At 40.6% G+C, this 14,792-nt stretch overlaps 1 protein-coding gene across 12 annotated transcripts in view; it reads left to right on the forward strand.

The window, feature by feature from the left end:
* The window catches only part of RAPGEF5 (Rap guanine nucleotide exchange factor 5), a 254,427-nt gene that overhangs the window by 212,210 nt on the left and 27,425 nt on the right, over positions 1–14,792 (forward strand). For 11 of the 12 annotated variants that reach the window (XR_010120057.1, XR_010120056.1, XR_010120059.1 and 8 more), the window contains exons 19-23: positions 266–388; positions 2,081–2,259; positions 7,171–7,261; positions 10,292–10,342; positions 11,148–11,235. Coding sequence is in view for 4 of the 12 variants with exons in the window: in XM_063636307.1 (XP_063492377.1) it covers positions 266–388; positions 2,081–2,259; positions 7,171–7,261; positions 10,292–10,342; positions 11,148–11,235 (532 nt within the window). In the remaining 8 variants the exon portion in view is untranslated. Of the gene's footprint in view, positions 1–265; positions 389–2,080; positions 2,260–7,170; positions 7,262–10,291; positions 10,343–11,147; positions 11,236–12,216; positions 12,569–14,792 lie in introns of those variants that run through there. The other variant, XM_055272475.2, reaches the window with a different exon arrangement.

The raw sequence follows: 14,792 nt of genomic DNA on the forward strand, positions 1-14,792 counted from the left end.
CGTGTGTGTGCGTGGGGGCAGGGGATAGAGATGGGGGAGGAGCAGGCGAACTCACTGAAGTATCATTGATCACATTCTACTGTTCCCAAGACTGTTTCCTAAATTGGCTGTAACTCACTGAAGGTGAACAGATGAGGGAAAATATTAAGTGCACTCAGAAAAGATTACTTTGCTAATCTGAGTTTCTAGTGCCTTTCTACAGCCAGCCAATGCAGTGCAAAACATTTGGGAATTACTGAGGATCTTTTTGCTTCTGTCGGTTTAGAACCCATTTGCAGAAAATGAGGAATCACAGCAAAGGTCGATGAGGATTTTGGGAATGAACACTTGGGATCTTGCTCTGGAATTAATGAATTTTGATTGGAGTTTATTCAATTCAATTCACGAGGTAAGTGAGGAGTGAAAAGATAAAATACAAATGCTGTTTAACTGTGAATTCTTTATGAAGAATATCAATGCATGCGGTGATGAAATTATGCTAGAATAACGTGGTCCAAAAGATATTTGGGGACTTGAAATATATTGAAAGACTGACTCAATTCTAAAAAAATCAGAATATGTGAGCATACTTTTATTTGCCCCTAGTGTGAGCATATGCTTGTGTAATGTATAAATATGCTATATTTCATGCGTGTATATATATATATATATATGTATGTATGTATGTATTTGGAGATGAGGCTCTAATGGGGTTGATGAACCATTTTATCTTTGATATTGATAGGTTTATTTTTTCCATGAAGTTTATGATAGTTGTACAAGAATCATATTCATATTTATGTATGTACACACATATCCATCTTTTAAGAACATTCTACAAATTTAGACTGCATTGTAAGACTTCAAGTAATTTATTGAAAATTTTGGATATATTTCAAGTTTTTATGTCCATCAATTTTTCACTTGAGGACAGATTATAACATTTTTAAAACAATAGATTGGGAGCAAAATGCTACTGACGATTCATGAGTATATTTGTCCAGAGGAAACGCTCACAGGAATCAAGAGATGAAAAATGTTAGAGCCCTCTGCAACCATATGTTGCATTTGCTTTGCCATGTAGTGAAATTTTTCATTCTGAAGTGGCCTTTCCTTCTGAAGAAGGAACCTGATGCCCAATTTAGAGACCCAAATGTCCTCATATTTTCTCATTAAACAGATTTCAATATTATGATCAGAATGTGAGCAAGTAGTGAATTCCTTCAGGCTAAATGACTTGTGTCTTTGGAAGTGTTAGTAGACTGGGATATATCCCTGCTTATGCAGTGGAAGAATGTAGATTACCTCTGTAAAACACACACACACACACATCCACACATACACACACACACACACACACACGCACACAAACACATTTAAAAACAAATCTATTGCTTTGCACATGATCCATCTATATAAATAGTTACTGGTCTTTTTTGCTTTCGTAAATTATTAGACCTTGCCTTAATCTCATTCTCTTTCCATTTATGGTTTGACAATGTTTTATATCAGTGGTTTTTAAAGAGCAGATACTCAGACCAGCATCATCAGCGGGACTTGGGCACTTGTTAGAAATGCAGATTTCTGGTGCCTCCACACCCCTACAGGATCAGAAGTTCTAGGGGTGGGATCTGGCAATCTGTGCTTTAGCAGTCCTCCAGGTGATCCTGATTCACACTAAAATTTGAGGACCACTGTCTTAGAGAACAGACCTGTGAGGGTCTGATATGCACCTTAACAAATACTAGTAGTACTAGCGTTCATTTTTCACTTGAATTTTTCAACATGACAAGTTTGGGAAATTTGGGGATTCCTTTTATCCTATGATTTAAACTTCAGGATATCTTAGATTTGTATATAAAGATGTCTTCCTTCATTCTGAAAAATCACTTATATAAGGATTCTAGGTGAACATTATTGAATGAGGCACCTCTAAAACTAACTCATTTTGAATTTAATGTATTACTATTCACCATATTCTCTGTTAGCGTATTAATAATATGGGAGGGACTGCCTGAAGTAGCTCTTAAAATTTGACCGAGTTTTGTATCAACTATACTTTGCTATAAATAAACCCTGGCATGAATACATTTTCTTTCAGCAAGAGCTGATCTACTTCACGTTCAGCAGACAGGGAAGTGGGGAACACACTGCAAACCTCAGCCTTCTGCTCCAGAGATGCAATGAGGTCCAGCTTTGGGTGGCCACGGAGATTCTGCTCTGCAGCCAGCTGGGCAAGCGAGTGCAGCTGGTGAAAAAATTCATCAAAATTGCGGCTCAGTAAGTTTCTAGTTTGAGAAGTGCCATTCCTCTAGTCTCCTTGAGAGAGTACATTGTTTTTCTTTCTTTTTTTCTTATGGTGATAAGGGTTGGGATATAAACGTATAATATGGAGTTAAATGACCAAATGGCTGAAAAGGTCCATTTTTGAATATTTATGTCTTTGCATTTCAAGTATTTATACCTTAAAGTAAATGTCAAAATATCAGACAGAAGCACTATGCTCTCTGCCTCAGCACTAATAAGCAGGCAGTACACACATCCTTCATCCTGCAGCTGAACTACAGTGTGCCTGGGTGAGCTACAGGAGGCAAGAAAAAAGGGAATGATGATGTGCAGAAGTGGGAATCATTACACGTCGGGTGCGTTGTAGGACCTGTTCATTGCTCCTTGAGGCCCACAGTATGAACTTTTGCTAACTCGTTCATTAGAAGGCCCTGCGCTGGCTGTCCCCACCCCCTGAGCCTCATCCCTGGGTGCACCCCATGCTCTAGCCACTCTGAATGTCTCTCTCTCCCATGAGCACCATCTTCCAACCCTGAACACTTGTTGGCTTTGCCAAGAATGGCCACTTGCACCCAGCAAATTGCTGCCATTCTTCAAGACCTCAGTCAAATATTACTTCTTCCTGAAGTTACCCCTGATTTTCAAATGCAGGGGTACTACTTCTGCTACTGCCTCTACTTCCCCTCTGCACAGATATACTTTTTACCTTCTGAAAACTTATTATATTTATTAAATTTATCTGTTTATATAGGATTTCTTCACTAGGCTGTGTTTGCTTTCAAAGAACAGGGGCTATTTCTTATCAATCATTATACCTGGGTGCGTGGTACAGAACTTGGTAAATAGCAATGACTAAGTTAATGTTGAATGAAATTTTAGTAACTTGCTAGGAGCATCTCTTAAAATACCAGATTCATATCAAGGGTCTGTTCTTTGGACAGCTCCCCAGCAGAAGCAGGGAGAATCAAAATCTTCCCCAGCAACTTTTACTTCCTGGGCTTCCAGTTTTATTTCTCCTTTGTCTTCCAAAGTAGTTTTTATATCAAACAGTTTTCAAGTACATGTCAGTGCAGCATATTCAGAAACTATATTGATCACTTATATGTACAGATGTGTACAAGGTAGTGTGGGGAAATCAGATTGAGTCTACACACAGTTCCCGCCTTTGTGAGGCTTGCAGTGTTTCAGTGGGTAATTCTACACCTCAGCTGGCTCCTGTGCAAAATAGAATGGGAGAATGCCCTAGAAGAAGATCTAAGTCTGTTGAGGCTTTAGAGGAGCGAGAGCTCATACCCCAATGGTGTGGGAAGCAGGATCAGGAAAACATTGGTGAAGGAAGTTGGCTTTGAATCTGTTTGAATTCTGGGTGGGATGTGACAGGTAGGAATTCAAAAGAGCACACTCTCTGTGGGAGGCCAACTCAGTGGAGACAATGAAGCAGAGCCTGTGGTTAGAGACAGTAACCTCTTCTGATTTAGAGTGGAGGCGGATTTGTAAGGAAGTTGTGGGAGGATGATCTGCAAAGACAGATGGGACCAAATTGTATCAGATTAAAGGGTTTGAACTGAATTGAGAAGGGAGAAGGGATTTTTTTGAAAGTTTTTGGGCAGGAGACATGATCAGAGTTATCGTTCAGGAAGGTTGGTCTGAAACTAGCACATTGAACTGTAGCAAAGAGACCCCAAGAGTAGGATAACTTTTCTTAGGCAAGAAGAGACCATGGAGGTTCCTGACCTGGTATTTGGTGTGACTGGGCATGGAAGGATAGATAACAAGATATGCCTAAATCTTATTGATTGCTTTTATGGTGAATGCTTTTTAAAAAAAATTTGGCCATTGTGTTCCAAAATGGCTTGTAAAATTCCTAAAGGTGAGGCTCTTTTGGGTAAAAAGCTTTCTTATAAATGCTAATTATGTGGATAAGTGGAAAATTAATGTTCCAAGGAGTAAGATGACACCACCCAGCTCAGTTCCCACTGTAAGATTATATCTATCCTCAGGGAAATGAAATATATTCACATCTTCTCCATATGGCCCCATGCTCTCTTGAATGCTTTATGGTAGTGGTCTCTATCCCTAACCCATGGAATAGAATGCCAACAGAAACATAAAGTTAAATTCCCTGTAATCATGCTAGTAGGGATAACCAAGGGAAAATAGTAATTTCCACAATCATGAAGGGTTTTTCCTGCCTGAGGCATCCTATTTGCATATTCATGTTTCCCCTCCTTCTCACCATCCCCATCCCCCACCTCTGTGGATTGAGTGGATTTTATTTCCTCACACAAAGACAAAAGGAGTGTTTGCTGAACTGGAATGTTTAGTGTCAGACAGTCTGTTCTTATCATGGAATGAATGACCCTCGTTAACAGAGGATTCCAGCCTGGAATGATATCTGATATTTGCACTGTATCAATTTGTCTTCTCCAGAAAGTGTGTCTGTATTAATTTTTTTTCTTAACAGATTTAGATGTTAGTTATATGTGTGTTCTTATGGGTTTTTTCCTTAAAATATTACTAAAAAAGAAAGCTATATGGACCAGGAAAATTGTTCATGAGGAGCTAAAAGATAAAAAGATGGGAATTCTAAGATTTCACATAGATAAATTAAGCTGAATAAAAAGTAGAATAATACACATCTTTATAATTAATAATGATAAAACCATTTCCCCAGAAGTTCTTGTTTTCTACTTCAGCAAATGCTGTTTAAAAGACTTGTTGTGTACTAGGAACCTGGGTGATGGGCAGAATATAAAAATGATTAGACATATACTCTAGCCTTAAGGAAACTACTGTCTAGCAGAGATTGCATAAGCAGTGGGGCCTAAGGTGAAGGGACCCAGGGGTAAGAGAGACTTCCAACTAGAGCTTCCAGCAGGAGGATGGAGCAGTTCTTACTGACCACAAGAGCCTCTGCAGAGGAGGCTGGTATTTCAAAACATCAGCTCAGCAGATGACACTAACTCAAGTCTGTTCTAGCTGGTGGGAACGTTCAGGGTTGTGAAGAGTCAGAAAAAGTAAAATGTGGGAAGTGAACAGCAGGAGGAAGGGGAGTCACCATGTGAAAACAGTGATTCTCAAATACAGGTAGGTTTCCCAGTCACAGACTGGGAGATATTTTAGTTTATTCATGGAATATACCAAGCGGGGTCTACCCAGGAGAAAGTTGGCAAAAAACCATATAAGGGGTCACTTGGATGAAGGTACAGGGCCTCACAATTACCAAGGAACTGATGGCAGAGCCAAAAACTGGACAGGAGGACCATGAGAGGGACAGACCGTGCCCAGTGGAGGCTCAGCAGCAAGGTGCCTGCGAGATGTGTGTCCACCCCAGATCCATTCAGCATGAGGTGTGGAGGCAACACGGCCTTTCTAGGTTCCACTGTTCCTGGGGATGGAACTTCTAGAATGCCCCCAGGCCTGAGCCTTCCTTGCTTGGAGCCATGTGCAGCTGGACACAGGCAGTACCTAACCTGTGAGTCCGGCCCTGGGCAGGCCAGTGTAGGCAGGGCCTGCCAGAGCACAGCTGCTGTGGGTCTCCCTACTTACTCCACAGCTCAGCTTATTCTCCTGATTCTGAACTAGGTGATCTCATACACTATGTATGCAACTGGGAATCGGTATAGCTTTAGGGGACAGTGGTTTGTAATATGTATTGAGAACCTTTAACGTCTTCACAGCTTTTGACCAATCATGGAATGACTGGAAGTCCAATGTAATGGGAAAAAAATCACAAATACAGTAAAAAGTTGTATATACTAGAAATTTATTCCAGCATTCTGTGTAACAGGGAAAATTGAAAATCGTTGTCCACAATAGAGGAATAAATTATATAATATGCTCTTTTGATAAAATATTACATAGCTGTTAATGATAGTAAATAATCCATAGTATGTAATGTAGCATGGTATTTAACTGAAGAAGCAGGCAAGATCTACACTATTCCCAGATTCCACGTGAGACGTTGGTGGAGAGGTCGGAAGGGATGGCATCTGAGGGAAGCTAAACAAACATCACAAGGCCCCGATACACACTCTGCTTGCTGCTAAGTACTTCATATTTTTGCATAGTAAACGAACAAAGGAGGGTAACTTTTTTTTTTATTATTTTAAAGCCCCATCTCAGAGAGGTTGTTTTCTAATGCTGTCCGGATAAAGGAGTGCCTGGAATTCACAGGCTATTCTGGCTGCCCTGAAATCCGGAGCTCCCCCTGCCATTCCAAGCCCTCTTAGCTGGCTTTGGAAATTAGTGGAATGTTGACCAGTTAAGTCTCTGGGCATGATTGATGTTATGCAGAGTGGATAGCCTCATGAAGTGAATGGAGCTCAACATGATCTTATTTTGCATTCCATTTCCTTGTTTAACTGAGAAATGTGGAACAGTATTCCCATTAATATATGCCATATTTAAAATATATACTTATTATAGTAGCTATTTTGTTGGTAGCAAAGAAAATGTGCCTAAACGTAATGGGAGGGGGAGCTTAGACCTGTGAGGTGAGAAGGGCTTGTCTGTCAAAAAATGAAAAAACGTGTTTTGATGAAGGAGTCAGGACTAGTGAACTGTTAAAAGAAGAGTGGGGCATATATAAAGAAACATGAATTTAAAAGAGTGCTCAGTTGAAATTGTAAATGCACACAACTTAGGTAAAAAAAGAGGAATCTTGTGAAATATGAGGAGGGTGTCAAGAGCACAGATCTTTTCCTTTAGGTAAGGGTGAGCTGAGGCGTTTGGAATCATTTCTTTGGCATTAGAGACAGCTGAAGGGCAGTAAGGGGTACGTAGGCTGTAGAGCAGAATTTCTGAGCCCTGTGGCCTAGGAGAGTCTTTTCAGCTTTATCTTTTGTGATTATCTGGGGAAAGAATATTTCCTGAAAGTGTCCTCTACTCTTTTTTATTTTATAGCTGCAAAGCCCAGAGAAACCTGAATTCTTTCTTTGCCATTGTGATGGGTCTCAACACTGCTTCTGTCAGTCGACTGTCACAGACCTGGGAGGTGAGCCTTGGAGTCCCATGGTGAGGGGCACATAAAATGGAAATAAAGTAGCTTACGTGGATTAAATGAGATAAGTACTACTAAACTAAAAATGTTTGAAAGTCATATGTCAAGGTGGTAGGGATCTTTTTGATCAGATTGTCTTTAAACGGTTGTATAATGTGCCTGAACTAGATAAAAATGGTAACGTGCTCCCCAGCTAGAATTAGTCTTCCCCTCTGTCCTGCCTGATAGTGCAGTTCTCGTTCCAGGCTGGTCCCTGCAGTCTCCCTGCGTGATGAGGTGTGCTCAGAAGTGCGTTTGCTGTGATGCTAATGAGTTTAAGCTTCAAGGCCTCTCACTTGCAGGGCCCCTGGCAATGTGTTCACATGGATGATGTATATTTTTGTAAAATTTGCGAAAGCAAAGTAATTTTATATTCTTTTTCTTAAAGAGGATCCATAAAATGTTCTAAAGTTTCAGACCTCCCGCATCCTGGCTCTGCACGCTGAAGGCTGTTTGGGTTCTGAGATGCAGAGGCCCGCTCAAGTTCGCACAAGGTCTGACGTGTGGACTGTGACATTCATGTGGGAAGACCTGAAACTGGGGATACCCCTAAACTTAGCCAGACACAGGCGTAGGACTCTGCCTCACTCATGGTCCCCTCACTGTCCTTCCTTGGGGCTTTTGTTTCCTTCGCTCTCCTTTCCTTCCTGACTGGCTACCTCCCTATGTACCATTTCTCCCCTCATCATTGCTCTTCAGGCATCATGCCTCTGCCTCTAGCCTGCGTGTGGCTCACTGTGGTCTCCTCAGCCTCCCTCACAGTCCTCTCAGATTTAGTTCCTATCACTGACTGTGCCATTCTCTTCATGGTTCCCAACTCAAACTCCTACAAGAGAAAAGCTGATAGGCCAACTATCTTTTTCTCGGAATAGGTCTCTGGGCAACCTGTGGATTCGCTTTCTTTCAGTCAGGGGTCATACCCTGAAGGAATGTGCTGTGCTGACCCAAGGGTCAGTGTCAGTCCTTCTTAAAGGGGCCCAAAAGAAAAGAAATGAAAGCCCTGCCTGCTCTGCTTAAGCAAACAAGACCTTCACACACAAAGCAAGATGAAAGACATGGGTGACAGATGCCACGATTCATTAGAGTAGGAGGAAAACAAATGGCTGGCAAGGGTCAGTGGGGAGCAAATTTGAATTAAACCTTGAATGAAACTGATTTGGAAAAATTAAGAGGAGAAATAACTCAATTAGATTCAACTAGCTTATGTTTAATCTGCGCATTCACTGCCTGCTACGTGCAGAGCACTGCATCAGTGCCATGGCAGACGGGAGATGGCTACATGAGAACTGAGCATGCCTGTGATGACAGAAGTCTTGGACCAGGGTAGAGCAAGTAGAGGGACTCATTCTGCCTCTGGGTAGCTGAGAAAACTCGAATGAGAAGCCTCAAGCTGCAGGGCCTTTGAAGTCCAGTTGGGAGTTACTGGAGTGTGGGGATGGGCATCTCAGGCAGAGGTGACCACAGGATCTCCAGGTCTGGTGACTGGATGAATGAAAAGTGATCACACTTCCCAAATAGATAATACAGGAAAAGAAATAGATCAGAGGTCAGCAAACTGCTTTGGTAAAGGGCCAGTGAGGAAAAATGTTTAGGTTGTGCAGGCCACATGGTCTCTGTTGCAGCTGCTCAACTCTGCCATTGGAGTGAAAGAGCAGCTGTAGTATGTGCCTGAATGAAGGGGCGTGGCAGCAATCCAATAAAACTTGACCTTCTAAAAGTAGCTCATGGCTAGATTTATTCCATGGCTGATCTCTGGAGTAGATCACTTAGTTCGACTTCGGACATGTTGGATTTGAGGTGCCACTGGGACATTTGTGAGGGATGTCCCACAGACTAAGGTAGGCAGCTTAGGAGAAAGATTGCAATCAGTTGCAAATATCTCCATTTTGTATCTTCTCATTTAATTTGTCCTCTGTTCGTTGGGGTGTGTGTGTGCATGCGTGTGTGTGTGTGTGTGTGTATAGTTTCCAAACAGTTTAAACTACCTGTTTGCTGTGATAAACTGAGTCCAGATTCAAAATTATCACATTGAAAAAAATCTCTGTAAATAATGTAAAAGTCTAATTATTGTAGGAGTTGCCTCATTGTTTTGATTCCTTTTAGAAATAGAAAATCCCAGAAATATCTTCTTATATCTTGTTGTTAGTGTTAATAGCTAGCATTTGTTAAGTACCAGCCAAGGACCATGTACTTTTCATGAGTGGTCTCTACATCCTCAGCTGAAGAAAGAGATCCGAGAGCTTGCTGACTCACACCAAACCACATAGCTAGAAAGGGCAGAGTCAGAGTTCAAACTCAGGCTGCCTTTAAATATGTGCTGTTTACCATAAAAGATTACTAAGTCAATATTGAAAGGCACCCAATTTTTTACTTAGCCATGTTAAAAGCAGGCTGGAACATTCCAGGCCCTTCTTCCTTAGGGCTGAATTTTTATTTGGGAGGATGGCCTATGTTTCCATCCCCTGTCACTTTGCATGGCACCTGTTATGGTTGAGCTCTTCAATTCAGTGATTCCACTCATTAAAGTGCAGGCTTCGTCACTTAAGGTCTTCCTGGCCCTTCACTATTTAGCCCGATGCTGTGAAATAAAATTACATCATCTATGCTAAAAATGTCAGCCAACATAATTATTTCCCACTCAGGAGGACTATTAAGAAGATGAGAGCATTTGTCAAAGGTAGGGTATGGAACTGAAATCTAAGTTTTTATTAAATGACCACCAGTATGTGGAATGTCTAACCAACTAGATTCCTGAATCATGTGGCTGTTATTTTAAGCTGTTTTAAGCAGCATTCCTAAGGAAGATCACATTAAAGGGATGATGAAAATTGTATAATGAGAAGCAATCAGGGTAGAACAGATGATAGAGGTATTTATGTTCAGAAGTGTGACACAGATAAACAACGTAATGAAAACTCCCTTTGACGCCTCTGAAAATAACCAACTTCTGTGACCTTCTGTTTTTTGTTTGTGTTTGTTTTTTAGAAAATCCCTGGGAAGTTTAAGAAACTTTTCTCTGAACTTGAAAGTTTAACAGTAAGTAGTTGAGCCAAAGGGGACTTACTCTTCAAAATAATTGCTAGGGTCTAGTTTCTTTCTACATTACAGTGGTTGGTATTTGTACTCTACCATGTCAGGTAGCCTAGACTAGTTTACCTGTATATGAAACTGTAGCTTTGCTTCTTATGGAGGGAAGCAAGTTGACAGTTAATGCTTCTTCCTCTCCTTCTAAAAAGGTAGTGAAAATAATCTTTTTAGTGTGATTTTTTTCAGAAGGCAGGCTTTTAAGTATAGTCCGTTTCAAAGCCTGCAAAATTAATCAGTGTAAATTTAGCATGCAATTAGTGTCTCATGCATTATTCTTTTTCCCTTTTCTCCTTTTTACAATTTCTTAGATTGAGATTTTTTTAAATTATAGTTTCTTTTTAGAATACAGTAAAACACTATCCTCTTGTTTTCTCTGCATTGTGTGTTACAAGGATGGATTTTCTTGGTGGTGTATCTAACAAGAGACTTTGGGTTAACTCATGATATAAATTATGCAGAGGAAACTGTACTTAAAGGACTTCTTTGAGGAAAATAGTAGGGCAATCAAAAGATGTCTCTCATTTGCGGTCATTTCCCTTTATTGTAAACCAGTAACTTGAGTTTCATTCATCGCCTAGATTTCCTGCCCTAATTTAGTGAGTTTATTCTCCTAGGAAACCTTTATCTACTTTGTTCTTAGGAGGAATCTCTCTATATCTAAGTCGTGTCCAAACTGTGTAGCAAAAGTGGATTTAGAATTGTTTCTATAGCACATTGATTTTTCTTTCTCTTTGTAATCTGCTTGGTTCGGCAGGATCCTTCCCTAAATCACAAAGCCTACAGAGATGCATTCAAAAAGATGAAGCCACCAAAAATCCCTTTCATGCCCTTATTGCTTAAAGGTAATTATTTTCTATCTTTTATGCCATGTAATTTCATCTTTCAGAAATTTATTACTCTAACTATGAGAGCAAAAAAGAGACTCTCATTTTGTCTCTTTACAGTTATTTTGGCATTCAGACCTAATTGTGTTTCCTTGTTATTGTTTTTCAAATAGCTGATTATTTTTGAGATACCTAGAGTACGTTTGAGCAGACACCAAAGCATTTTCACTTGACTCACAAAACTTGGCACTGGAAACATTTGTGTTTTTCTTTTACTCTACTTCTAAGCCCTGTATTATTTTCTTTGAGCCAACAATCCACCGAATTCAACCAAGAATAAGGCTGGCATAAAGAACCCAAATGGTGATCAATCATGTTCTATTTTTGCAACCTAAACTTAAGAGATGCAGCCCACAATTTGCTGTTGTATGAGAAGTACCTTTGGTCAATACAAGCAATAGAGCTTTTGAAAAGTGTTGATGGAGAAGTGTACTTCCTTTCTTCAGGAGTGGAATTGAGTTGGGAAAGTATTAGATAGCTGCAAGTTACTCCACTGACCACTCCCCACTAAGCACCAAATAATTCATCATGAAACATGTTTAGTTAAATTTATTGATGAGATCTCAGGGATCTCTCTTTCAAACCGAGGGGATTAATAAAAGGAAACTCTTTAATCTGGTGTATACCCCTGACATTCAGTGTAAATCTTTACCTGTATGCTTCCAGGGAAGGGGGGTTTGGGCATTATCCTTGGCCATATTTTGATTCCTTCAAGGGGTTTTGTAGGAATACTCTTTCATCCAGCCTCTTCTCTTCAGAGGCTTGTAACTTCTGCTGAGCCAGGCCCCAGTGGCTGGACCCATCCATGTGATTCTGGAAATGAGCTGTGTGGGAACTTGATTGCTGGTTGGCCTGGCCATCCTCATTCCCCACTTCCTCCCATTGCCACCACCCCCCATGCCCCTCGCCTACCCAATAAAGCTGGCATTTCCTCTTTAGCTTCTCTCAAGAACAGCCAGAGCTTGGAAAATTATTGTGAGTTGCTGTACATCGTGCAGCTACTCACTGAGTCTTCCTTCATCAAATATGAAGCAAGAATCTCTGTGAAACAAGAATATAATATTAGGACAATGGAGATAGATATGCACAGGTGCTTCATCCAAGCCGAAAATATTCTGTTAAATACAACTGTGTGAAATAAAGAGACACTGTAGTGCCCAAATAATAATTTAAAAGTTTATTTGACTCTTCATATTTATTTGCTTTTAAGAGAAGTGTATTCAGGTCTGTGCTTTTTGTTTGTGGAATAAAATACCTTCAATTAGAGGGTGGGAGGTGGCAGGTGGGAAGTAACACTTGGGATCATTTAGACACAAATAAAGACAATAGAAAGTAGGACAGATGTAGGAAAGGAATTGATTGTAGGAAGAAAAAATTTTGAAACAACACATACTTTTAAGGTAATGAGAAATTAGTTGACAATATTTCTTTAACTTAATTAGATATGAACAGAGCCTTCTGCCATATATTAGTGGTTTCCCCCCAAAATATTTAATGCAGTCAAGTGTCTCACACTTACATTTCAGCTCGGATGCAATTTTCTGCTCTGCTGAGTTTGTCGAGACCTCTGTTGGCAGCAAGACAAATTTCCCTTTTTCTACTGAAAACACATTTACTCATTTCAAAAGAAATAAACATTTGTTATTTTCTTATTAGAAGCTTCCTTGAATTTAAATAAGCACTTAGTTTTCCTTTGTCTTAATTTTTTGTCATTATAAAAATATATAGTATTCGTACTTCATTGTACTTAAAGTTACTGTTTTTGTCTGATATAATTTCCAAGGAAAAGGTGATGAAAATATAAAATATGTATATTATGCCTGAGATGAGACATTTTGGCAAAAATATACAACATTAATTGTTAGGCTTTTTTAATCACATAATTTAAAATTTCAATGAACTATTTTAGAACAACCAACTTATTTTTTAATGAAAGCTGTCCCCCCCTCTCTTGTGCCTCCTACTTTGAGTAGCTTTTAATTAGAAAAATGGGACCAAATTGAACTCCTTGCTGTTTAGGAAGGATTAGGCCCCCCATATTGCATTTTTTGAAAGTCAGTTCCCAGTAAGCCTGCAGATGATCAATTAAGTGGATTACCTGAGGATCCTTCCAGCCCTCAATCTTCCTCTTTCTTATTTGAATTTCTTGCCTTTTGATGTACTTTCCCCTTACTATGGTGTGGAATCTTGGTCAGAAAGGGACAAATGGGAAACACTAAGTGCTGGGGAGAAGACCCAGCTGAGCTAAGGATCTAAGGAGTCGTAGATCATGTGCTATTTTTGGAGATGGAGTGAATCATCTAGTTGTTTCAGGATAAACTGGGGTTCTCGTGGTGGGTTTCATGTATGTGTCTTAGAGTGGAGTTTATTGTTGCAGATTTGTGCGGGTCTCTGAAGGGAAGGAATGTTGAGACTCTTGGATGTTTCTTCCTCCTCTTCCACTTGCCATCTCTTCAAAGTCGTTTCATTGAGCAGTTCTATTTCAGGAGATGTTTGGGGTGTGTTCAGGTGTCTCCAGGTGAAAGAGGCCTGGCAGTTGCTCATTTCTCATACCCCAAAACTGCTTCTTGTCCCATGACTTAAATTCTGACATCCTAGTTTTTTTCAGCCCAACCTCTCATTTGTTTCTCTCTCATACCTTCCGTGTCATGCACCTGCCATTCAACTGCATCAAAACCTGTAGCCAGTTGAACTCTTCCCTTTCTCCTGGGCTGCAGCCCCTTCCAGCCTGTCTCCCCTCTCACCTGGCCAGCACCCTTGGCACCTTCCCTGCCTTATGCTTAGACAGTACCAGCCTGACAGGCCCTGGCCCCTCAGTAGAGCCGCCACACACTCTACTGAGAGCTAAGAGTGAGAGGGACTACCTAGGAAGAGGAGAGATGGCAGGAGGGACTGCCTGAAGGGGGTGAGGAGGGAAGCACTTTCAATATTGCAGGGGCAGCTGATGTGTTATAAATTGAGCAGGTTGGCTGCACCTGATAGCAAGAAAAGCCAAGTCCATTCCACTTGAGGTGCCTGGAGAGGTGCAGTGGTGAGGGGGAGCCAGTCTCCCTTTGTTTGAATCCTGGCTCTGACACATAGCTGTGAGCATGGGTTAGCCATAGACGTCCTTGGGGCCTTAGTTTCTTCACAGGCTTACCTCCTAGAATTTACCTTATGAGTTAATGCAGCTGAAGCTCTTCAGAGCCATGTCTAACACTGTTAATAAATGTAAGATGTCATTATTGCCAATGCCCTCCTCATCATCCCTAGGAAGAGGGGTGGGGGCAGGTGAGGGATAAACCTGTAATGCAGGGGAAATGGACTAAGCCACTCTGAGAAGCTGTTTGGAATCTGGAATTCTTGGAGAGTTAGTAGAGGCCAGACCTTCAGGTGGTGTTTAATGTAGACAGAGTGTGCACAGGTTTGCATTTGCTACACAGAAAAGGTAAAACCTGTGTTGACTTCTCTTTTCTAAATACTGTGTCACAGAATGAAAGCTTGTAATTATTTTCTGAAAGCAAAATTTCAAAGAT

Source organism: Symphalangus syndactylus, chromosome 3 (assembly GCF_028878055.3).
Source record: "Symphalangus syndactylus isolate Jambi chromosome 3, NHGRI_mSymSyn1-v2.1_pri, whole genome shotgun sequence".
Classification (NCBI taxonomy): Eukaryota; Metazoa; Chordata; class Mammalia; order Primates; family Hylobatidae; genus Symphalangus; species Symphalangus syndactylus.